Source organism: Malassezia japonica, chromosome 6 (assembly GCF_029542785.1).
Source record: "Malassezia japonica chromosome 6, complete sequence".
Lineage (NCBI taxonomy): Eukaryota > Fungi > Basidiomycota > Malasseziomycetes > Malasseziales > Malasseziaceae > Malassezia > Malassezia japonica.
The window spans coordinates 527,375-548,938 of record NC_083375.1 but is presented as its reverse complement, the minus strand read 5'-3'; the positions used below and the strand labels follow the sequence as shown (position 1 = coordinate 548,938).

General features: G+C 62.9%; 9 protein-coding genes across 9 annotated transcripts; 4 read left to right on the top strand and 5 right to left on the bottom strand.

The window, feature by feature from the left end:
• Positions 1–210: 210 nt before the first annotated feature.
• MJAP1_003435 (uncharacterized protein) lies at positions 211–529 on the top strand (the record flags this gene model as incomplete). The annotated part of the gene is made up of 2 exons (XM_060267363.1): positions 211–307; positions 330–529. The coding sequence occupies 2 exons, from the start codon at positions 211–213 to the stop codon at positions 527–529; spliced, it is 297 nt and encodes a 98-aa protein (XP_060123346.1).
• Positions 530–532: 3 nt separating this feature from the next.
• MJAP1_003434 (uncharacterized protein) lies at positions 533–4,051 on the bottom strand (the record flags this gene model as incomplete). The annotated part of the gene is made up of 1 exon (XM_060267362.1): positions 533–4,051. The coding sequence occupies one exon, from the start codon at positions 4,049–4,051 to the stop codon at positions 533–535; it is 3,519 nt and encodes a 1,172-aa protein (XP_060123345.1).
• Positions 4,052–4,143: 92 nt separating this feature from the next.
• MJAP1_003433 (uncharacterized protein) lies at positions 4,144–5,293 on the top strand (the record flags this gene model as incomplete). The annotated part of the gene is made up of 2 exons (XM_060267361.1): positions 4,144–4,173; positions 4,196–5,293. The coding sequence occupies 2 exons, from the start codon at positions 4,144–4,146 to the stop codon at positions 5,291–5,293; spliced, it is 1,128 nt and encodes a 375-aa protein (XP_060123344.1).
• A 6-nt stretch (positions 5,294–5,299) lies between these two features.
• On the bottom strand, positions 5,300–7,093 carry MJAP1_003432 (uncharacterized protein; the record flags this gene model as incomplete). Its single annotated transcript, XM_060267360.1, has 4 exons — positions 5,300–5,571; positions 5,597–5,674; positions 5,697–6,807; positions 6,830–7,093. The coding sequence occupies 4 exons, from the start codon at positions 7,091–7,093 to the stop codon at positions 5,300–5,302; spliced, it is 1,725 nt and encodes a 574-aa protein (XP_060123343.1).
• A 48-nt stretch (positions 7,094–7,141) lies between these two features.
• On the top strand, positions 7,142–7,837 carry MJAP1_003431 (pyridoxal 5'-phosphate synthase; the record flags this gene model as incomplete). The annotated part of the gene is made up of 4 exons (XM_060267359.1): positions 7,142–7,208; positions 7,261–7,442; positions 7,465–7,697; positions 7,720–7,837. 4 exons carry the CDS (start codon positions 7,142–7,144, stop codon positions 7,835–7,837), a joined length of 600 nt encoding a protein of 199 aa, XP_060123342.1.
• Positions 7,838–7,876: 39 nt separating this feature from the next.
• Positions 7,877–12,189, bottom strand: MJAP1_003430 (uncharacterized protein; the record flags this gene model as incomplete). Its single annotated transcript, XM_060267358.1, has 4 exons — positions 7,877–7,956; positions 8,070–8,233; positions 8,294–10,272; positions 10,471–12,189. 4 exons carry the CDS (start codon positions 12,187–12,189, stop codon positions 7,877–7,879), a joined length of 3,942 nt encoding a protein of 1,313 aa, XP_060123341.1.
• A 21-nt stretch (positions 12,190–12,210) lies between these two features.
• Positions 12,211–15,928, bottom strand: SRO7 (Lethal(2) giant larvae sro7; the record flags this gene model as incomplete). Its single annotated transcript, XM_060267357.1, has 5 exons — positions 12,211–12,268; positions 12,291–12,344; positions 12,367–13,639; positions 13,662–15,575; positions 15,598–15,928. The coding sequence occupies 5 exons, from the start codon at positions 15,926–15,928 to the stop codon at positions 12,211–12,213; spliced, it is 3,630 nt and encodes a 1,209-aa protein (XP_060123340.1).
• A 54-nt stretch (positions 15,929–15,982) lies between these two features.
• MJAP1_003428 (uncharacterized protein) lies at positions 15,983–19,784 on the bottom strand (the record flags this gene model as incomplete). The annotated part of the gene is made up of 2 exons (XM_060267356.1): positions 15,983–16,011; positions 16,034–19,784. The coding sequence occupies 2 exons, from the start codon at positions 19,782–19,784 to the stop codon at positions 15,983–15,985; spliced, it is 3,780 nt and encodes a 1,259-aa protein (XP_060123339.1).
• Positions 19,785–20,063: 279 nt separating this feature from the next.
• Positions 20,064–21,556, top strand: MJAP1_003427 (uncharacterized protein; the record flags this gene model as incomplete). Its single annotated transcript, XM_060267355.1, has 3 exons — positions 20,064–20,694; positions 20,717–21,090; positions 21,113–21,556. 3 exons carry the CDS (start codon positions 20,064–20,066, stop codon positions 21,554–21,556), a joined length of 1,449 nt encoding a protein of 482 aa, XP_060123338.1.
• Positions 21,557–21,564: the final 8 nt, after the last annotated feature.

The window sequence follows — 21,564 nt, the reverse complement described above, 5'->3', positions numbered from 1 at the left end:
GGGATGGCATTATCCCCCTGGGGTCGCCTGATCTGGTCGCCCATTGAAGCGCTCAGGCAATACGGCACAGGCTACATAAGACCAAGTCGAACGTTCTGCTACCTGCCAGGCGCAACACGAAGAGGACGACGTATGCCGCACAAAGGAAAAAGGCCGCGCCCCTCGCGGCGAAGACAAGACATCGGCACGTGATAGGTCCGTGCTGCTGCCATGTCGGCGCGCCGGGGTCCTATGCTGGGCCTGAAGCAGTTTCTGCAGCGTGCCGAGGTCCTCTCGCTCTATCGGCAGTATCTTCGCGCGACACGGCGTACGTTACATGTCTTACGCAGCCGTTCCGACGCTTTCCGCGCGGCGCGAGACCATCGCGTGGTTCCGCGACGAGTTTGAAAGGACTCGCCACGAGACACAGACCGACAAGGTCGACTCGCTGCTCAAGCACGGCCGCATCCTCCTCAAGCAGACCGAGTCTGGGTTCATGCTGAGCGGCACGGGTGAGCCGTTTGTAAAATTACGAGGCGAACGTACATAGTATCTACAAGGAGGTCTCGGCGTGGACAAAGCGCAGTTCGCCCAGCAAGTACCGCGTCAGGCGCAGGAGCGCCTCGAGCGATCCGACGATCTGCAGCAGCAGCGTGTGTTCAGCGAGCAGGTACAGAATGCCATCTGTGTTGGGGCCGGAAAGCGCCGGCGTGCGCAGCGCGGCAGGGGCCATGGGCAGGTCGCGTGAAATGTGCACCGTCGGTCTGTACCGCAGCGACGGCGTGTGGCTCTCAGCCACGTTCTGAATCGAGCGGTAGTGCAGAATCGGTGCGTCAAATACGCGGCGGTACACTAGGGGCACCTGCACGGCGTCCTGGTCGCGGTCGTAAAAGACTTCGCCCTGTTTCAGCGCCAGGGCTGCGGTCAGCTCGTCGAGCGTGCGGCGTGTCGACGGAAGGAACTGGGGCAGCCGCGCACGCGTCAGCATTGACTGGCCAATGATCCAGAGGTTGACGATGATAGACGACGCCATCTCTTGGCGCAGATCCGCCACGTCCCATACCGCCTTTTCCCGCAAGCTTTGCATGCCGTGCTCTCGGCACATGCGCAGGCCAATGAGCAGATGAAAGATCGACTCGAGCCGTACAAGCACTTGGTTGAGCACTGCAATAGGTTTCGGCACGAGGGACACTTCCGTGTTCATCACCTCAATCAGGCCACGGCACTCGGCAATGTGCGTGCGCATTTGGCGCTCGACGCGCGCAAAGCGCTTGTGCGATGCATCGCTCGCGTAGAATCCGACGTAGAACATGTGGCGAGTCAGGTTCATGTACATTGTCTGGAGATTCGTCGCGACGCCGGCCAGTTTCTTGTTAAGCTTGGTGCGCGCGTGGTACGGAAAGATGAAGGTGTTCATCAGCAGCGCCGCGACGATACCGAGGCAGATCATGTACCCACGCACCACGGCGACCATGCCCGACGAGTACTCGGTATTGCCGAGGTACGGCACGAGCGCCACGATCGGCGTCGTGAGGCCCATCACTGTCCCGATCGGCGGATAGCGTGTATGCAGCCGCAAGACCGATGCAGGGACCTCGAAGAGGACCACCAAAAAGGCGAGCGCATAGACGTTCTCGCGCGAGATTTCGTACGCGAGCAGGCCCGTCACTGCGCCGGCGATTGTACCAATAATGCGGCACAGCGAAATGCGGATCGAGTCGCCGGTCGATGCCTCCAAGCACCAAATGTACGAAATGACCATCCACTGCCCGTGCTCGCGGTTCCACCACTGGTTCGCACTTGGCTCGAGAAACGCGGGGATGGAGAGGAGCACGACGCCGGCCGCGAGCTTGAGCGCAAATTGCGCATGGCGCGACCGCTTCATGCGCCGCACCGCCTGCGAGAGGCGAATGCGCACGTCGATAACGGCTGCATGGCGTGTAATGCGCTGCTTGATGCGGTGCACGCGCGCCATGAAACAGCTGCGCTGCACGGGGACGCGGTAGGTGTGTGTATTCTCGCTGGCCTTGGCAACATTTGCTGCATAGGTCCGGTAGCCGCCGGGGTCGCGAATGTCGTCAAAAAGCCCAGCAAGCTCGTCGGGGTGCGGCCCACTACCAGTGGCGCTTTCAGGGGGCGGGGGTGGCGCTGCACTCTCTGTCTCTTCCTCATTGCTTGCATGCCCTTGGTGGCCCCCGAGCGGCGTGTCTGCCGTGTTCTGAAAGAGGCCAAGGCCACTTGACGACATGAACCAGCGCCGAAAGTTGAGCTTGGGAAAGTGGAATGTGCGGTGCGGATGCGACTCGTAGTAGACGATGGTCTTGTCGGTGGTCTCCATGAGGCGGATGGTGCGATAGGAGACTTCGATCAGCGTCAATGCATAAAAGGACAGCGCGCATAGGTCTGTACAAAACAGCGTCGGCTCGCTCAGCATGTCCATCGCATGGCACGATGGCGTAGAGGTGCCCGAGTATGCATGAGGCGTCCCAATGGGAGAGAAACGGCGCTGTGCTTTCGCGCGTGTACACGCCGTGTGTGTGCGGCTCTCGATCAGGCGATGCAGCTCGATGCGGCTGCGATCAATAGCAACTTGGAGCGCGTCGCGCTGCCGCCGCAAAAGGTCGCGGGGATGCTTGTGGGGCGTCGCGTGGAACAACGACTGGACCAAGTCCAGCGTGCCGGGGCGGCTCGCCGCCGGGCGCCGGCCGTAGCACGCTTCGGTGATCACATGCAGGGCAGCAAGCGAGTCTTGGAGATGGGTATGCAGACTCGCAAGGTGGGTATAATTGCCGAGGTGAATCTCGCCCGAGTGGGACGTGATATCCGCTTCGGGACGCGCCGACTCATGCGCCGGAGCCGACGCTTTGAGGGGATGGGTATCGCTGGTGCTTGGCGGCGCGTCGACGCCTGCACCAGTAGGCTCCTCGCTCGGCTTCGCCTCGGTATGCTCCGCCTCGTCTGTGCCTTTCTCCTCGCAGTTGCTGATCTTCACTTTGGGCACCGTGGCATTTTTCACGCCAGTGTGCACTGGCTCTGCTGGTTCGGTTGTGTCTTCGCGCGCGAGCCTCGTGTCGCCCTCATTTTGCTCCTCGTCTGCAGGCAGAGCTTCGTCGGTCGGGTGCACGAATGCATCCTCTTCGAACGGCGCCGCGGGCAGGTCCATGCCGAATCCGCAAAACATCCACGTCTCAAAGTCCACGAGGAACGCGAGCGTGTCGCCCATTCTCGATACCGGCACGCGGCAGTACGCCAGCTCGTGGTTCGTCGCAGCGAGCGCCTGGCGCATCTTGGACGTCGTTGCCCGCAGCTTTTCGCGCAGCTGGATAAATGCGAGCGACTGCTGCAGCGGCGGCGGCGCGCCCATCGACGCGGGCGCGTTCTGTGCGGCGCGGTCGCGTGCGAGCCACAGGTGCAGCTCGCTGTCAAAGTTCTTGACAGCGACTTGGGACAGTTCCGAGACGGTCTCCAAGCCGCTGCACGCCGCCTGAAAGTACGCGTCGCGCCCTGTGCGCGGAAAGCACAGATTCGAAGCGAGGCTTAGGACCGCCGTGATGATCACAGGGTAAAACAGCTGCGTAAAATTGGTCGCTGTGATTTCGCCGATCGAGCCGGTGAGCGCCCATGTCTGCACAAACATCCCGACGCGCATCGCGGAGCGCAGACGCGGCACGCGGCTCCATATCGCACCTCCGATGAAAAAGGTGACAAACAGATAGCACGCGCCGACGCCGCGCGACGCCGCGCTCGAGTAGATCGGATGCGGCGCGTCGATCCAGACCTGGCCACACACGACAAGGTAGCCGAGTCCGAGCCAGATCGTGCTCCCGATCGCTCCGAGGACGACAAGCTCGACGTGCGAGCCCACTGTGTTTCCGCCGGGGTAGAACGCAAGATGCACCAGCACGAAACAGAAAAATGCGCGATTGCCGAGCCACTGCTCCACGCGCGTCACAAAGACAAACGGCAGGAGGAGCACGTTAAAGAGGATGGACGGCAGCAAGTCATACACCTTGCTCTTCCATGTACTCTGCCACGACGTGCGCGCTGAAAACAGCAGCGCGGCTGGATCCATAGCACCCCCGGCGGCCCTCCGTACAGCACAAAGTCAAGCGCGCCGACCTCCACTAGGCCTTGCAGCGCCCAGCGCCGAGCCGCGGTGGTGGCATGCGCGGCCTGACGCAGTTGCCGGTCGAGGTAGGGTGCCGAGCTAACTTAGATCCTATGGCGTATTCTCCTGTACTCGCGCAGCGCCGCACTGCCGTATGTGTGCCGCCGACTCTATCTCGTGTACACGCAGTGCCCTTTGTACGTGGTGAGTGAATTTCTCGTTGGGTGCTGGCTAGACTCGTACGCGCTGCGTTTTACGCACGGCCTGCGTGCAGATGCCGGCATCCCTGCTCTGCGGCCCAAGTTTCTGCCGACGTCCTTTCCGCCGTCCGGCAGCGCGATTGCGCAGCGGCGCGCCGCGACGTGCGACGCTCTGTCGTACTTTGCGCGCTTTGGCGTGTGCACGCCTGCACTGCTAGGCATTGCGGAGCAGCGCCTGCTGGACATGCCGCTGTGTGGAAACGTGTGCCAGCTCCATGGCCTCTTTCCGGCGGACGCGCCGGGGCTGCGGCCCGCGCACCTCGCCTGTCACACGGTCCCCGAGCGCCTCGTGCGCGCCATTGAGGCGCGGTGTATGGACGACGAGCTGCGCTCGATTCCCGAAGCACTGCATGCACCCCTGCGCACAATGCTCGCGACTGTCGAGAGCATGGTTCCCTCGTCGGCGCGCGCGAAGCAAATGCCGCGCCCTCCGCTCGGCCACCTCGAGCTGCTGCTGCGGCTGATTCTGGTGCACCGCGCCTCGGCGAACTCTTCCCAAGGCTTCCCTCTTGCGATGGCCGTGCACCGGCAGAGCACGCCGCTCGTGTGCTTTCTCCTGGCGAGCGGCGCCGATCCGACGCTCAAGCAAGGCATTGCGCTGCAGCTTGCCGCCAAAAAAGGGTGGCTCGAAGGCCTCAAGCTGCTTGTCGAGCGCGACGACCAGCTCGAGAGCAAGTGGCGTGCGCACCTGAATGCCCTCGTGGACGTGCTGAACGAGCTCAGTGCGTTGCGCAACCACGCCGTCCCATTCCCCCACCCCCGGCGGCCGCCAGCCGGGCGCACAAAACGCCGGCGCCTGAGCGACCGGTGCCAGCTCGATCTGCAGCACCTCCAGGCGGCGGTGCGGTCGCAGGCATGGGGCCTTGTCGCGTACATGATGCACGGCAAAGGGCTCGTGCCGGACGTCGAGACGCTGCATCTCATGGAACTCCATGGCATGCCCTAATATACCCTACAGCTCGCGCAGCTCGCGCTTGAGAATCTTACCGGCAGACGACTTGGGCAGCGCATCCATCCAGGTCACGCCACGGATCTTTTTGTATGGCGGAACACGCGCGTTGACATAGTCGAGCACGCCCTGCGTGCGCTCCTCCTCCGGGACTTGGCGCCCCTCGTCGCTCGGCACGACAAACGCCCACGGGAGCTCGTTGCGTGTCGCGTCCGCACGGTCAACCTTGCCGGTAACGGCCACGTCGAGCACCGACTTGCACGCGGATACCAGGGCTGCATCAGCAAAAAAAATACGTACCTTCGAGCTCGGACGCAGCGACCTGGTAGCCGTTGTACTTGATGATATCCTTCAGGCGGTCATGGATCTTGACGTAACCTGCATTAGTATTCACACGCACCCTGCTCGTCGATCGACACAATGTCGCCCGAGCGGAAGAAGCGCTCGGGGTCCTGCGCGTTCGGCACAAATGACTTGGCATCCGCCTCGTCATTGTCGAGGTAGCCGAGCATCATCTGGGGGCCACGCAGCCACAGCTCGCCCGTCTCGCCCGGCCCGACGTCCTTGCCGGACGCGACGTCTACGACACGCGCCTCGGTATTCGGCACGAGGCGGCCGACGTCGAGGTGCTTGCGCTTGATGTCGGCGGTTGTCTGCAGCGAGATGAGCGGCGACATCTCCGTCATGCCGTAGCCATCGGTCACAGGAATGCCCTGCTTCTCCAGCACGAGCTGGCACAGCTCTTTCGACAGCTTCGCCGCACCGGACGCAAACGACTTGATCGTCGACACGTCGTACTTTTTGACAAGCGGCGACGTCGCGAGCGCCAGGAGCATCGGCGGCACGACAAACATAAAGGTGACCTTGTACTTTTGCACCGCCTCGAAAAAGTGCTCCGTGCTAAACCGCGAAAAGATTACACACGGTGTCGCGGTGTGCAGTGCGGCAAGTGCCGTGAGCAGGCCGTAGCAGTGGAACTGGGGGAGAATCGACAGGTGCACTTCGTGCGTGCCGTCCTGCGCAGGGCCGAGGGGCTGGTCGTACCAGTTGGCGTCGTCAAAGCGCGGCTTGTTCATCCGGCCGCCGAGCGCGACGGTGGTCTGGATCACATTCGCGACGAGGTTAAAGTGCGAGAGACGCACCACCTTGGGCGGGCCCGACGTGCCGGACGAGAAGCAAAACACCGCCGTGTCCGTCTCGGGCTCGATTTGGACGCTTTCGATTGCCTTGTCGCCCGCGGCACGGCGCTGCATGCCAGGCGCCTGCAGCAGCTTCTGCAGGCTGCGTTCGTGCCCTTCGGCCATGACGTAAATCGGGGGCTTGGCACCGGTCTCAGCATAGTCCTCGGCCGCCTGCTCTGCATTGGCGAGCGTCGCCTCCGAGACAAAGATCGCACGGGGGCTCACCTTGTGCATCATTTCCACGAGCTCGCGGCCTTTGTACTGGGGATTCAGGAGCGCAGGGATGCCGCCGGCCAGCATCGTGCCGAGCGCGGCAAGGAGGTAGTCGTGCTGCGTTAGTCATGACACATACCTGGTTCTCGGTGAGGAAGAGGACCACATCGCCTTTCTTCCACGCGCCACCCGGCAGCTCCGGCGAGAGGAGGCTCGTGGCAATGCCATATGCACCTTGGCGCACATCATCGAGCTTGAGCGGCACAGCGTCCGCGCGCGTGGTAAACGGCGATGGAAAAAGAAGAGGACCGAGGTCCTTCTCATCATCGAGCTGCCGAAGCACAAACTCCGGGACTGAGACATTGCGCGGCAGCTCCAACGTGTTGTACAACGAATGATACATGGTGGATTTATCTCCGCCTGGCCCGCGCGCAGCCTCCACATGGTACCCATGATCCCTGCCTGGAAGCAGCGGCTGCACGAGACGCTCGCGGAGCACGCGGCGGACCGTGGCGTGGGTACGTGGGATGGCTTAGATAGGTTTTTATGCGCTGGCCACGTTGAGTAGAGACGGGAGTGTGCCGCGCGTGCGCCAGGTGGTGCACCGCGGCTTTATGGAGGAGGAGCGGGGTGTGCCGAACGAGCGCACCGCCTTTCTCACGACGACTGACGTGCGCTCGCCGAAAGCAGCCGAGATCCACGCGCGTCCGAATGTCGAAGTGGACTGGTACATTCATCCGGCCAAGGTTCAGGTAGGTGGGGCGACTGACGCAGTTTCGCATCGCCGCGCAAGCATACATGGTCCCTGGCGCGCAGCACTCGTGGCGCGCTTCGCTGCCAGGGCGCCTTGCGCCGGGACGCGGGTGGGATGCAGAGCGGCGGCGCGTGTGGGACGCCCTTAGCCCCCCGATGCAGGCGTCCTTCCGCGGGCCCCCGCCCGGCACGCCGCTCGCCGATGCCACGCACGTCGACGAGCTTACGGACGACGCCGCAGGCATCCCGTCGAGGTACGTACTCTCGCTGACGCAGCTTTGCGCTAATTGTATTGGATCCGACCGCGGTCGATGTCCTCGACCTCGACCAGCGCAAGCGAGTTGTTTACAAGCATGAGTCGGATTCGTGGAGTGCGACGCAGGTAGCGCCTTAGTCTACTGGTATAGAAGGAGTATCCCTGTCGTGCAGCACGCTAAGCATCCTCCAGGTTCCGGTCGAGAAAGTCGCGGAGCTTGGCTGTGATTGCGTCACGCACGGGCTGCGGCAGTGTTTCTGCGTGAGTCGCGCAACCTACTCTGTGCATACGGGCCGAGTTTGGCCACAAGGGTAGGCAGATGCAGTTCGTCCTGCGCGCGTGCTTCGCCTGCGTCAGTCGCTCCACGCACGTTCCGCCTGTTCGCGCAGCTGTGCGTCCCACTCGTTTTCCTCCAGCATACGCCGCAGCTGGGCTAGGAGTGTGTTCCACTCGCCTGTCGCCACCAAGCGCTGGTGTAGCAGGTTCAGCAGCTCCTCACAGCTCTCACCCCCGTCGTCGGTCATGGTGGAGATGCTGATGAAATGGCCCAATTTGCACTACGGCTAGGTACGTCCAGGAGGTGGAGGGATATACGTCCCATTTAGCCAGGCCAGAGCCGGTTTGGTAAAGTCGCCCGCGGTGCCGCCGCGGCTGTAGCCGAGGCGCAGATAGTGCGGAGCAGCCTCTACAGCATGGAGTAGGTCACCGGATGCAATCTCGGCAGGGTCCACCGCGTCGGTCGTGTTGTACTCGGCATAGAGCGACTGCAGGTCGTACTGCGTCGCGGTGCCTTCGTACCGCACCACGTCGTCGACGAGCAGCACGACCGAGTCCCAGCTCAAGCGCTCGTTCGACGGAATCGCGTTCCAGTGCACCGTTGAGCCGGTCATGGCCGGTGCGCCAAAGGACGGGAGCGCCGAGTCTCCTGTCGCATCGCCCTGAATGACGCCGACGTCCTGGATGAGGCCATCGAAGCCCCAGCGCGCAACGCCGTTGGTATACATGCCAAAGAGTAGGGCACAGCACAGTAGCGAAATACGCGTAGGGAAGCCACAAGCCGGAAGGAGCGCAATGCCGATCACATAGTGGTGCAGACGCACGCCTTCGCCGGGCACGGCGGCACACAGACCAATGGCAATCCCCGCAATAATGTACAAGGTGAGGTACTTGGGCAGGCACCCCGCCGCGCGGATCACACGAACTTGGTTGATCGCCACGCACACCACGACAATGATGACAACGATCAGCGACGCCAGGCCGCCGGGCTGCTGCATGATATCGTGCGCCTCGAGACGCTGCAGCGGCACGTTCTTAAAGACCACGTCAAGCAGCACTCCGATCCACCACAGCCCCAGCGTCCCGACGCCAAACTCGATCGGGACATGCGAAAAGGCCGGCCACACGTACCGGAACGCAATGCGCCAGGCGGCGTATGTCACGAACAGGTGCGGCCCAAAGTCGCCGGCAGCAGCACCGACGGGCGGCGGAAAGTCGCGCAGCTCCGACACGAGGTTCACATGCCAGAACCCGACGATGGAGAGAATGTAGAGCAGCACAATGGGCTGCGGCCGCACGACGATGCCAACCAGCGCCGTCATGACAGCATTTAGCACGTACGTCTTCCACCGCGTATCCTCGCAGTCGCGCTCTCCACCGATCTTTTCCAGCACGAACGAGGAGGGAAATGGGCTGAGGAACGGGAAACTGTCGATCCCATTGGCCGAGCTCGCGGTAAAGTTGGCATACGCGCCAGTCATGCGCAGCCTACCACAGCCGCCGTTCGCGGAAATGACACCGGCGTGCTGCGCTGCGGCGCACACAAACGAATCGGCGCGGTACGGCGTCATGGCCGTAGCATTGTGCGCACCACCACCGACGACCAAGGGCTTGTAGTTGTACTGCTCATCACCGACCGTGCGCGGATTTAGGAGCGTCGTCGACGCACAGTCGCTGGGGCACCGGAATGTCTGTGGCATGCCGATAAATGGCGCACACTGTGCACCGTCCAGGCCGCACTGCTCGTTCCGCAGCCAGAAAGTCGACGTGCAGTCGAGATACTGCGGCGCGCTCCAGCCATGCTCGGTCAACACCTTGGTGCGGAACCAGTTGCGGTCAACGAGATTCGCAAACGAAAAGAGCCATGCGAGGAGGATCGCGACGAGGACGGCATAGTGAATGCGATTGTGCCACAGCGCCGATTGGACCTTGCCGAGCCACATTGCACCCCGCTGCGGCGGCCGCTCACGCGACATGGCCGCCGGCAGCAGCTCGTACGTCTCAGCTTCGTCGGCGTACCACCGTGGCAAATGGGCAGGCGGAGGTGCTTGCCAGGACAACGGGGCTGTCCAGCGCTGAAACGTGGATTCGACACGCGCAAATGGCCACCAGGGATAGTGCCGGATCGGCGCGAGTGTCGAGACTGGGGGCCCAAGCGCCCATCGCCAGATCTTGCCCCACCTCGTCCGCGGCGCCGCCAGGCCAATGGACGAATCGGAGCTCGAGCCTGGCGAGGGAGGCGACTCGGACGTCGCGCCGACAGGCGTCTCGCCGTACGGAAGTGGGGAAAGGTCCTGCTTTGACCGCGGTGCATGGGACAGCTCGGTGGACGCCCGAGAAGGTCCAGCATGGCGTACGTGCAGAGGGTCCCGACGGGCATTTCCTTCGTGCGACAATGGCAAAATGTCGGTAACCGGGGCTTGGCGTGCTGCAAGCGTGTCTGCAGCCGGTGCATGGTGTGCTGGTGGGACGTCTGCGACCGGCGCTCGGCGTACCGGCAACGCGTTTGCAATGGGCGGCGCCGCATGCACCTTTAGTCGGTCGCGTGCATCCTGCGCGTCACTCGATCGCTCTGGTGCCGTGCCAAGCAATGTCGACGTTTCAGGCGTGACGGCAGCCGAAGTTACCTCGCCACAGAACGAGCGGGGACGTATGAGCCATACGGCAGCATGCGATGGTGGGACAGTAAAGTCTGCCACTGCGACGCGTGCACTGCACGCCGCGAGCTGGGTGACGGCGTTGGCATGCGACGTAAGCGTCGTCACGTTCTGTGCGAGGCCCAATGCAAGCGAGTGGGCGGTATGCGGCGAGGATGCGAGCGTCTTGGCGCGTGTCGGCGCACTGGAGGCTGTCTGAAGTGCCTCGGCCAGGCGCTGGGCCTGCATACGCGCGGCCGCGTCGTCCTCAAACGTGCCGCTCCATGCAAAAGCGTCTGCATCGTGCACGGGAAACTGAAGGATGGACGCAATGGGCGTGTCACGCCATCGTGAATGCTGAAAAAAGGAAGACGCATCACCCTGCAAGAGCGCGTGTGCACGCCCTTTCTCGTCCGGCGACCCCAACATGGAAACGATGGAGGAAAACTTGGCGATTGACTCGCCCGTGGCAACGAGTTTCGTTGGCGCACGCAGTGCATCGCTCATGCACTGAAGGAGCTGCGACTGGCCTTCATGTGTGTACTGCTCGCCTAGCGCCCGATTGGGATGAGTTTCAATACGGTGCTCCGCATCCTGCTCGAGCGGCATATGCGCAATATCGCTTGCAAGCGCAATGAGAGCGCTCACGTCGAGATTCAAGGTACTCGAAGCACTCAATGGGCGGAGCGGCGACGGATGCGGAAACAGCGGGTACGGCGTGCCTTGGAGCGTCGCGGAGCTCTTTGGCAGAGGGCGCGTGCCGAAGCGGACGTGCACGCCGAGCGCCTCGACCTCGGCGACAATCGCACGGAGGCGCCATGCGAGACGGACCTCTTCTGGCGAGGTCCAGTACGCACGCTCCGTCACGGCGGGCGCCGTAGGGGCGTCGAGCGGCTCAAGGCGTGTAAGGACGAGCTCCACAGCCGGCTGTGCCACGTCGTTCCTCGCCGCAGACACGACGTCGTTGGCGACACGCACAATACTCGACATACCAACGGCCTCGTCATCGTGCGGCAGGTCGTCCAGGTCCAGCATCGAGTCGACCTCGCGGAACTCGGCACGCAGTGCGTCGAGGCGGAGTGGGACGAGGCGGATCCAGCGGCCGTGCGCTGCGATGGAGATACGCACCGTGCGCCGCGATCCGATATCCTTGGCCACGTTCAGCGCAAGGAGCGGCCCATGCAATAGCAGCGCATGCAGCACTTCGGCCCAGTACGCGATCAGGAACGTAGCATTCGATACACTTTCCGACGTCGCGCCCGCCTCGACGCGGTCGAGAAAGCGGAGCTCCGCATGCACAGTGTTCTTGAACGAGCTCAGGCCTGCGAGCGGCCGTGCCGCCTCCTCGAGCGCGCCCTCTGCTCGGATCGGGAGCTCGGCGCGTGCGTACGCCTCGGGCGCGATGTGGAGCGTCCGGCCGTCGGCCACCGCGGTCCACGCATCAGGCCGTGGCGCGCCGCTGGAAAACGCCGGCCCATACTCCCACCCAAACGAGCGCGCGTTCCATGCGGCATAGCAGCCTTCGACGTCCGCAACCGAGGCGGCGACGGCCTGCAGCGCCGCCCGACACGCCTCCATGCTGGTTGTGGAGGTGGAGCACTACATGTACTTATCAAACTTATCCTTGGCGGCGGCCTTCAGCGCAGAGTTGCGCGTTCTGGGTGAGTCGGGCGACGTACTGTTTGTAAAAGTTGGTCGCGTTGCGCTCCAAGTCCGACATGCCCTCGCCGAGTCTGGGTTAGATAGAAGACGTACGTCGATAGAATCTCGTCGCGCTTGTGCAAGAGCTGCATATTCAACTGAGCCTGCGAGCGAGCGCCGCCGTTGGCGAAGCTCGCGAGCGAGTTTTTGTACGAGTCGAGCCACGAGCCCCTGGCTTCGGCGGACGGCGCGCCCGGCGCAGCGGCCGCTCCGGGCGCAGGCGCGGGGCCGGGGGCGGCGACCGGCACCTCTTCCACCGGCACCTCGGGCGTGGGATTCACGCGAGGCGGCAGCTTGGGAAGGGGCGCGCGGCGCGTGCCGCCGATCGCCGCGTCGAGCTGCGCGGCGGGCGAGAGCGTCGACCCGGCCGACGTGCCGAGCCAGCTGGCGAGGCCGGCAATGTACCCGCCCGCACCGACGCCAGGCGCAAACGGCAGCGTGCGGGGCGTAAAGAGGCACATGTTGGGCATCTCGCCGTGCGGCTGCGTCGCAAACGCCGTCCAGTGGCGCAGCTGCTGCCCGTCGCAGAGCTCCATAAAGTCGCCCTGCGCCTCGACACTGACCTGCGGCGCGGCGGCAACGACCTCGGACGACTGCGGCACATGGCGCTGGATACGGTGCGTGGTGTCTAGGCGGGGCAGCGACGCGGTGGTGATGCTGCTGGGCGACACGGTAAGGAGCACACGTCCCCGTGAGCGCGTCACGATGTGCGCCGCGACTGCGCGGTCGGGCAGGTCGGCGCGGCCGATACGCGGGCCGGTGACCTGGTCGCGCACCGTCGCGCCCTGCTCGCTCACGGCCAGCAGCACGTGGAACTGGTGCATGTTTGCCGTAAAGCCCGCGCCGATGCTCTCCTGCTCGATCTTGGCGCGCTGCACATCCTCGGCGGTGCACTGCGCCTCGGCGCCGGTAGGGTCGAGGACCGCAGTGTAGATCATGCGGCCCTGGACATCCAGCTGGACGGCCGCGCTGCGGAAGCCGAACCAGTCGCCAAGCGAGCCCTGCTCAAAGGTCCACACAGTCGCGAGGCCGCTCGTGCGCACGACGACGAGGCGCGGCGCGAGCATCGGATCCTCGGCGATGCGGCACACCGCAAAGGTGAGCGATGCAATCTCGCCACGCGCCTCGCCCGCGACGATCTTGCCTTCGCGCTCGCCGATCTGGTGCGACGAAAAGTCCTGTGCGCCAAAGCCGGCACGCACCACAATGTCCTGATTGCGTGCGTCAGCGACGACAAGCATGCCGCCGGACGCCACGGCGCACAGGCCGGTGTCGCTCATTGCCATGCACGACGGCGGCACAGGCATCAGGTGGAGCATGGCATGCGCTGGGTTAGTAGGGCAACGTACGCTTGAATCCAGGGGCACTGGCGACGGCCGTCGCCTCGAGCGGCGTAAATTCGGGGAGCGGCGCGCTATTGGCGCTCGGCGTGTCCATATTCAGGCTGTTGAGCGCGTCAGAGATCGCGGTGCCGGGATCGACCAGCGCTGCAGGCGCGTACGCGAGATGGAGCACATGCCCAGTGGTAAGGCGCACCGCCAGCTCGGCAGAGTGCCAGCCGGCAACCACGTCGGCAATCTGCAGCTGCATTGGGAAGCGCTGCAGCGGCTCGAGCGCAGGCGCGCCAATCGCCGAGGGGTGCAGCACAACGTCCCGCACGCCGACCGTGAGGTGCGGCAGCGGCTGCGGGAACGGCTTTTCGAGCACCGTGCCACGGCGTGCATCCTCCGTGCCGAGCAGCAAGAGGTGCGGCGACGCATCGTGCACACGCACGCTCCCGTCCAGGTGCCAGGTAAGCAGCAGACGCGGCTGGCCCATGCGCGCAATGCCGGCGGCGTGCATGAGCGTGCCGCCGTAAATGTTCGGCGTCGCAAAACCGCCCATCGGCTGGTCGGGCGCGACGGAGCCCGCAGCGGTGCCGTTCGCGTCCTGCACTAGCTTGCGGTACGTCGGCAGGGGCACCGTCTCAATCTTTGCACCGAGCACCGTGCCCCTGCCCACGAGCGAGAGGGGGAGGGGGAGGTGGAGAGGCGTGTACCCGTCGCTCCCCGACGTCTTTGGCGGGAACGAGTAGGTTTCGAGGCCGCGGTGCGTCGCCTGCGTCGCAAGCGACGGCAGCGAGTCGTCGGGGCCGACCAGCACGAGAATCGCATAGGGGTCGTACGTCCCGCGGTAGTACGGACTCAGGCGAGGGAGAAGCATAAAGTCCTCGACAGTCGACGTCGTGCGGTACATGGCGACGTGCGTCGGCACGAGCGACTGCTGCTGTGCGACACGCGCCTTGTACTGCGCCTCGGGTGTCGTGCTCGCCCACATTGCGCTCGGAGGGGGCGGCGGGAGGTGGAACGTGTGCAGGCACGCGGCGTTCTGGCGGACCGGCGTGCCGCCCATCACGGTGAGCACAGTGCCGTGCTGCGACGTCTCGGCGTCCTGCGACGGCGCCTCACCACTCCAAGCATTCGCCGCGGCCTCGTACCAGCCCGGGCCCGGGAAGGCTGACCAGGCAAGCTTAAAGATGGGCTCACGCGGCCCTGCCGAGCGGCGCTGTGCGAGCTCCTCTGGTGCGGTCGGCCGCTCGACGTCGATCTCGTCGAGCGTGCGGACATGCAGCGGCTTGTCCTCGTCCTTGATCGACCAGAACGAAATGCATCCGTTTTCATGTCCCATCGCAAACTGCTCGCCATCCGGGCTCCAGGCGATCGCCGTCGCGGGGCACGCACGCTCGCTCCAGATTTGCTCCATCGGTGCGTCGGCGTACGGTCCCGGAGCGCCAGGAAGGAGGCGCAGCTGGAACGCGAGCAGCGCATTCTTGTCGCGCACCGAGTACAGAACCGCGCCGCCCTCATAGCACAGGAGCAGCAGGTTCACGTCCTTGGGGTGCGTCTGGATATCGATAATCAGCGGGACGTGCAGGCGGCTCGGTGCGCCCGGCATGCCGTTGCGGCGTTCGGCCTCTTCTTCGTTCCACCACAAGTTCGGGATGCGGTACGGCGCCGGGGCAAAGCGCTCGAGGTCGTACGCATCGACCGTGCCATCCGCGAGGCCGAGGAACATGTGGCTATGCACCGCCGTTACCTCGAGGCACAGCACGGCGTTGCGTGCCGAATGCGTGCCGACACGGAGCGGTGCATCCGCCAGCTGCGCCGCATGAGCCGCACCACCGCCTGCTGTCGGCGGAGCGCGGCGCGTCGCGCTTCCACGCAGCTTTGCCGCATGGGGATCCTGGCGCGACATGTCGTATACACTGATATTGTCCTTCTCATCTGCGTTAGGTCCGCCACGTACCGATGCAGATCAACAGATACGTGTCCGACTTGAATACAAGGTGCTTCACACGCAGTGCCGGGCGCAAGGTAATGGTAACACGCGCAGGCGGCGCACCGTACACGTGTACGGTCCCTGCCGAAGTGCCGACGGCCAGCAGGCCGATCCCGGGCTCGTACGCCATCGCTGACACTTGGCCCGGGAGCGTAATCTGATCGAGGAATCCCTCGGAAAACTTGCCTTCATCACGCAGCTCACCACTCCAGTCACCTAGGCGCGCATTCAGGGGCGGCAGGTGCGAGACCTCCTCCGCACCGTGCTTGTGCTTGCCCACCTTCTTGAGCCAGGACATGGTGGCAGTGTGCTGTCCGTCTCCACTTACACCTCCACAAATTAGCACTATGCACTACGATTCGGACAAAATAGATTGGTCGCCTGGGTGAGTCGGGGTACGTACGCTTTTCCTTTCCGATGACGGCCCCGCCGAGCTGCTTCACGTGGTCCTTGAAGCCGTCCTTGGCCCACTTGGCCATACGCACAGGCGTGTAGCCCATCGCGCCGCGGTGGCGCATGTGCAACTGCTGCGTCTGCGTCTTGTTGATCGCGCGGCGCTCCTTGCGGGAGATGATGCCGTCGTCGTCCGCGTGCGAGTTGTCTTCGGCACGCTGGGGCAGGCCGACCAGGCGCTCGTACACCTCGAACTCGTGGCGGTCACGAGGGCCGGTGGCGATCTCGCGGTGTGCCTCGGAGAGACCCGCGTTGACACGAAGGCGCATCGAGATCGTGGCGACCTCTTCAAAGTCATGCGTCTTCTTGGTCTGGTGGTCGATATAGTTGCGCTCAAGTGCATGTACGTTGCTCGCGTGCAGCACAGGCAGCACCACGTCGGTCACCTGGCCGTCCTCCAAGTCGCGCAGCGGCAGGACGGCCACTGCGTTCGGCTTGTTCACACCCGGGATCGGCTTGGTGATGCCCGACATGCCGGGGATCGGCAGACGGCCAAAGTCGAACGAGACGAGCGTCGAGTAGCGGTCAAAGACGGGAACCGAAATGAGCGGCTCGTCCTCGGTGAGATGGGCAAGCTTGTTCAGCGACGAGAGCTTCTTGGACCAGAGGCCGGCCGTGATGCTGAGCTTCAGATCGGCCAGCTTGCTCTTCCACGACTCGGAGCCACTCTCGATCTCAATGTTGCTCAGAATGTCCACCGAGACCGTGTTGAAGCCACGCAGCTCACGAGGAATCGAGAGGCGTACCGCCTTGAATACCAGGCTAAGCGAGACCTTGCCGTAGCCGACACCGTCTTGCAGACTGAACTGCTGGTCGACCTGCGAGGACTCCTTAAAGACCTCGGTGAGCGGCAGCGAGACAATGCCCATGATCGGGTCGTGCTCACGCAGACGCGCGTCACGCACAATCACACGCAGCTCGGCCTCGGTCCAGTCGCGCACAAAGATCTCGGTACCCGCGTTGAAGAAGGGCATGTTGGAGTACTGCTTCACACGCGTCTTGAACAAGAGGTTGTCGTTAAGAATCAGCTCACAGTAGCTCGACGGAAGGCCACCCAAGTTCTCCTCGACATCCTGGCCGGCCGTGCCTTCACGATCCGAGGTCGAGACACCCTTCTCCACCTCGCGGTTCTCGAGGCCGTTGATGTGCTTCACAATCACGCTCAGCACACCGCACGGCCACTTGCGCTCAGGCGGCACATGGAGACTCGCCGCCTCCTCCTCTGAGTCGATCGGCGAGGGCTTGCGCTCAATCTCCTTCTCGGTCTGCGACTCGTCCTTGTCGTCCTTGGCGGTGGAGAGCTCCTTGTTGAGCTTGGCCTTCTCAAAGAATCCAGCCGACCAGCTGAGCTGGCCCTGCATCTGGTCCGCGTCCTCGAAGCCCATCAGGTCGGACAGGTGGGACTGGAGCTTGTTCGGGTTGCGCACCAAGTCGCGCAGGGGGACGTTCACACGACCGACAATGTCGTCGGCACTGCGCTTGTCCGAGTCCCAAAGCTGCAGCGAAAGACTCTCGCCCGAACGCAGGTCGTCGCGTGTGACAAGCAGGAACGCCGTCTCCTCCCACACGGGGTTCAGATCCTCAAAGATGATACGCGTCGCGTACAGCGGGCGCCCAAACTTGGCGAAACTGAGCACACAGTAGGGGTCCGACTTGCCATTCACGTCCTGCGACGAAAGATCCTGACCGTACTTGATGTTAACCATGAGCACACCGAGCGCGTCAGTGTCCTTCTTGACACCGTCGCCGCTCAGCATCTGCGTCATGTTCATCGTCATGCTCTTGGGCGCAACGTACATGTTGCACGCCGCGGCAATCGAGGACTGGACAAAGTTGGAGATCAGCGGCAGGTCAAGGACGTTGGGCAGGGCCCGAAGCATGGGAATGGCACTAATGTGGACACTCGGGACACCCATCAGCGAAAAGGTCAGGTTGCGCAGGAACGGCGGCTCCGACGTGATCTGCGCACGCACACGCACCGTGCCGGTGATGTGCTCGACCTGCACCCAGATCGGCAGGGGGATCTCGATCCAGTCAAAGGCACCGAGGAAGAACTCGACGAGCATGTGAATGTTCTTCGAACGGTCCTTGGAGCTCTCACCCGAAAGAGCCGAGTAGCAGAAGCTCACTTCCATGTTCAAAAAGTCGCCAGCCTCGTCGTCCTCCTTGGCCTTCTTTACCTCCTCGCCCGCCTCGCCGGTGAGACCTTCGGTCTCATCCTCCTTGTCCTCCTGGGGCTGGCCTTCGCTCTGGCCCTCGCTGTGCTCAATCCAAGTGCGGCGGGGATACTCGGGGTCGGTCATGATGTCGGCCAGACCACGCATCGCAATCAAACGGAACGGGTTCTCGCCAAGATCAAAGTCGGAGACCTTGACGGACTGAATAAAGCCAGGCAGCGAGCTCTGCATGATATCTTCAACCATATCGAGCATGGACACAAACATCTCGGGGTTCATCTGCTTCCACACACATGCGATCGCGGCGTTCAGCCACTCGACACTCTCGGGCATCGGGGGCGAGTACTGCGCACCGCGCTGCTTGTGCATCTGCGCACGGACGTGCTCAAATTGGCGCGCGATCTTGTTGTAGGCGAGCCCGACAGCCATGTACGCACCGAGGCCCACGCCACCCAGCACAAGCGTGCGCATAAAGAACGCGATCCAGCCACGGCCAAATGCAGAAATGGCCCAAACACACACCACGGCACCGATCAAATACATGCTCAGCTTGTCAAACGACTCCTTGAGCTGCGAAAGGCCCTCGACATTCGCGGGCTCAGGGTACGTGCGCAGGAGCACGTTCGAGGGCGTGACGGGGTGCGGCTTCGTGTGCAGCTCGCGCTGCTCGTCATTGGGGCCAAGCTCGTGGGTCGAGTAGCCGCCGGGGTAGCGCGCGTCGAGATGCTTCGGGTCAATATCACTCTTCCCCTTGCCGTCGCGGATCACGACATCGCGACCAGTGATCGGGTCGTCCACAACGCGCTCGCCCTTGGCAGTGAACTGGTTGGTGGTCTTCTTCTTGCTGTTCTCGGCAGCCTCCTTGATGCGCTGCTTCTCTTCCTCGCCTCCACCAGCATCGCTGACCACTTCCTTCTTCTTCTTCTCCTTAGGAGGGACATCCGGACCCTTGCCCGACTCGGCACCACTCGCACCACTGGCCTTTCCGCCACTGGCCTGGCTCTGGGCACCAGAGTACTGGCTTTGAGCTCCAGAGAACTGGCTCTGTGTGCGAGAAAGCTGGCTCTGTGCGTCAGAGCCCGCGCCCGACTGCTGGCTGGACAGACGGATCGGCGGCTGGGCCGAACCAGTGCTCGGCTGCGCACTAAGCGAGCTGCCATACTGGTTTAAGTTCGTCGGAGTACCCTTGAAAGAGTCTGCGTTGAGCGGCTTGGCGGCCTGGGACTGCTGAGACACGCCGGCACCCGAGACGCTTTGCTGCATGCCCGACTTGGCAGGCGCTTCATCATCCTCGCCGCCATACGGGCCATTGTTCTGGCGAGTCGCGTAGGCAGGCAAGTTGCTTCCCGTCTCGGAGGGCACACCATCCGTCTTGTTCTCCGAGGGCCGCGTCCAGCGAGAAAAGAAGTCGGAGAAAGTCGAGGACTCTTCCTCGCCATCGCGCTTGCGTACCTCTGCTTCATACTGCTGAACAGTGGGGATTTGATTACGTTCCGACCATCCTTCACCCAAGTAGTGAGCCATGGTGGGCCGGGCTTGTCAGTGCAGTAGGGTCTACGGGCCCCTTTTGCCCACCACCCCTTGGCAACTAATGACCCCGCGCCGCATTACGTCATAGGGTTGGTCCGTGCCTGAACCCTGGTGAGCCACGCGCGCCCTCGCCGGTGTTCGCCCGAGCGGCCGAACATGGCCCGATTCATTGGCTGTGCTCGTGCCCGATTGCAGTGGGCGGATTGGAGAACTTGGGTGCAACACAAGTGGAGGCAACGTTGCACGGTTTCGCCTCCCCCGAGTCCTGCAGCCATGTATGCCTCTGATCCGCCAGCGTACGAGATGGCGGCACGGAGGCCCAGTGACTCGGGTAGCGGCGTGCCGTCAACTTTGATCGCGGCGCTGGACGCCGGGTCACCAGAGGCAGAAACAGCGCACCCCAATGAAGCGCGCGTGCTAGTGCAGCAGCCGGTGTACGAGCCTCAGGGCAGGGGCGAGCCGGTTGTTTATCAGGGCCAGGGTCTGGAGCATGCGTCGAATCTCCCTGAGATTGCACCTGTAGGTGCACCATTGCAGCCCGAGCCTGTGCATCGGTTTCAGCCTGTATCGTACCTGGCGCCTGAGCCCCATGGCTCAATAGACCTGTCCACGCCGGACCATCTTGCGGTGCCGATGTACTCTGGTATGATGTATGCAGGCTCATCAGGCAACCCGTCGTATGAGGGAGTTAGCGAAGCTGAAAATGCGACCATGCTACCCCGCCGGTACGACGACGATGGCATCTACATCGACAGGGCACCTGATATGGAAAAGATGAATCCTGAGCAGCAGCGGATCACAAAGGAGTATGCCAAAGATTTGGACGAGGAGCCTAGGACACATCTCCAGGCCATGGTTTCCTCGCTGCGCGACTGGCGAAGCTATGTTCGGTGGCAGTACTGGCGTACGTGGCATTGCTGACCCAGACTATTACCTGATTGGCATCTTGATCATTGCCTTGATTGCCTGTGTGACCATATTTCACCACCAAATTGTCTCATTTTTGCGGCCTGAATCAGAAAAGATCCGACACTTGTCCTGGGGATGGGTCATTCCGGTTGCGATCCTCTTTGTCCTCTCCTTCCCACCACTTTTTGGCGCAGAGATTGTGGCGGTACTTTGTGGTATTGTGTACGGTGTATGGATTGGGTTCGGTATCGTGGCGCTCGGAACACTGCTCGGCGAGATTGGCAACTTTTATGCTTTCCGCTACCTGCTGCAGTCGCATGCGATCAAGGCTGAGCGAAAGAGCATGTCGTACGCGTGCCTTGCCGAGATTATTCGCAATGGCGGCTTTTGGGTACGTACCATGGCTGACCCAGATTGCGCTCCTGACGCGTCTCTCCGCTGTCCCAGGCCACCTCACGACCGCTGTCTTTGCAACGGTCGGCATGAAGTTTTGGATCTTTCTGCTGGCCGCCATTCTGTCGTTGCCCAAGTACTTGAGTGTTGTCTACCTCGGTGTTGCGCTCGAGTCCCAAGGCGAAGACAAGAACAACAGCGGATCCAAAGGCGTGCAGGTTGCCGTGATTGTCATTGTGACGGCTATCACGATTCTCATTGCGGTGTACATCTGGCGCAAGATGGATAAGGTCAAGCCGCAAGTGCAACAGAACTTGCGCCTCGAACGCTTCAAGCGCTTGCGCGAAGCATCATCCTATGGCGACAAACCCTCGGACTTTTGGCACAGTAACGATCCCATGGCAAGTACAGATGAGTTTATTGAGATGGAGCATCCGGGCCCCAAACACACGGATAGGTTGTAAAGGTGTAA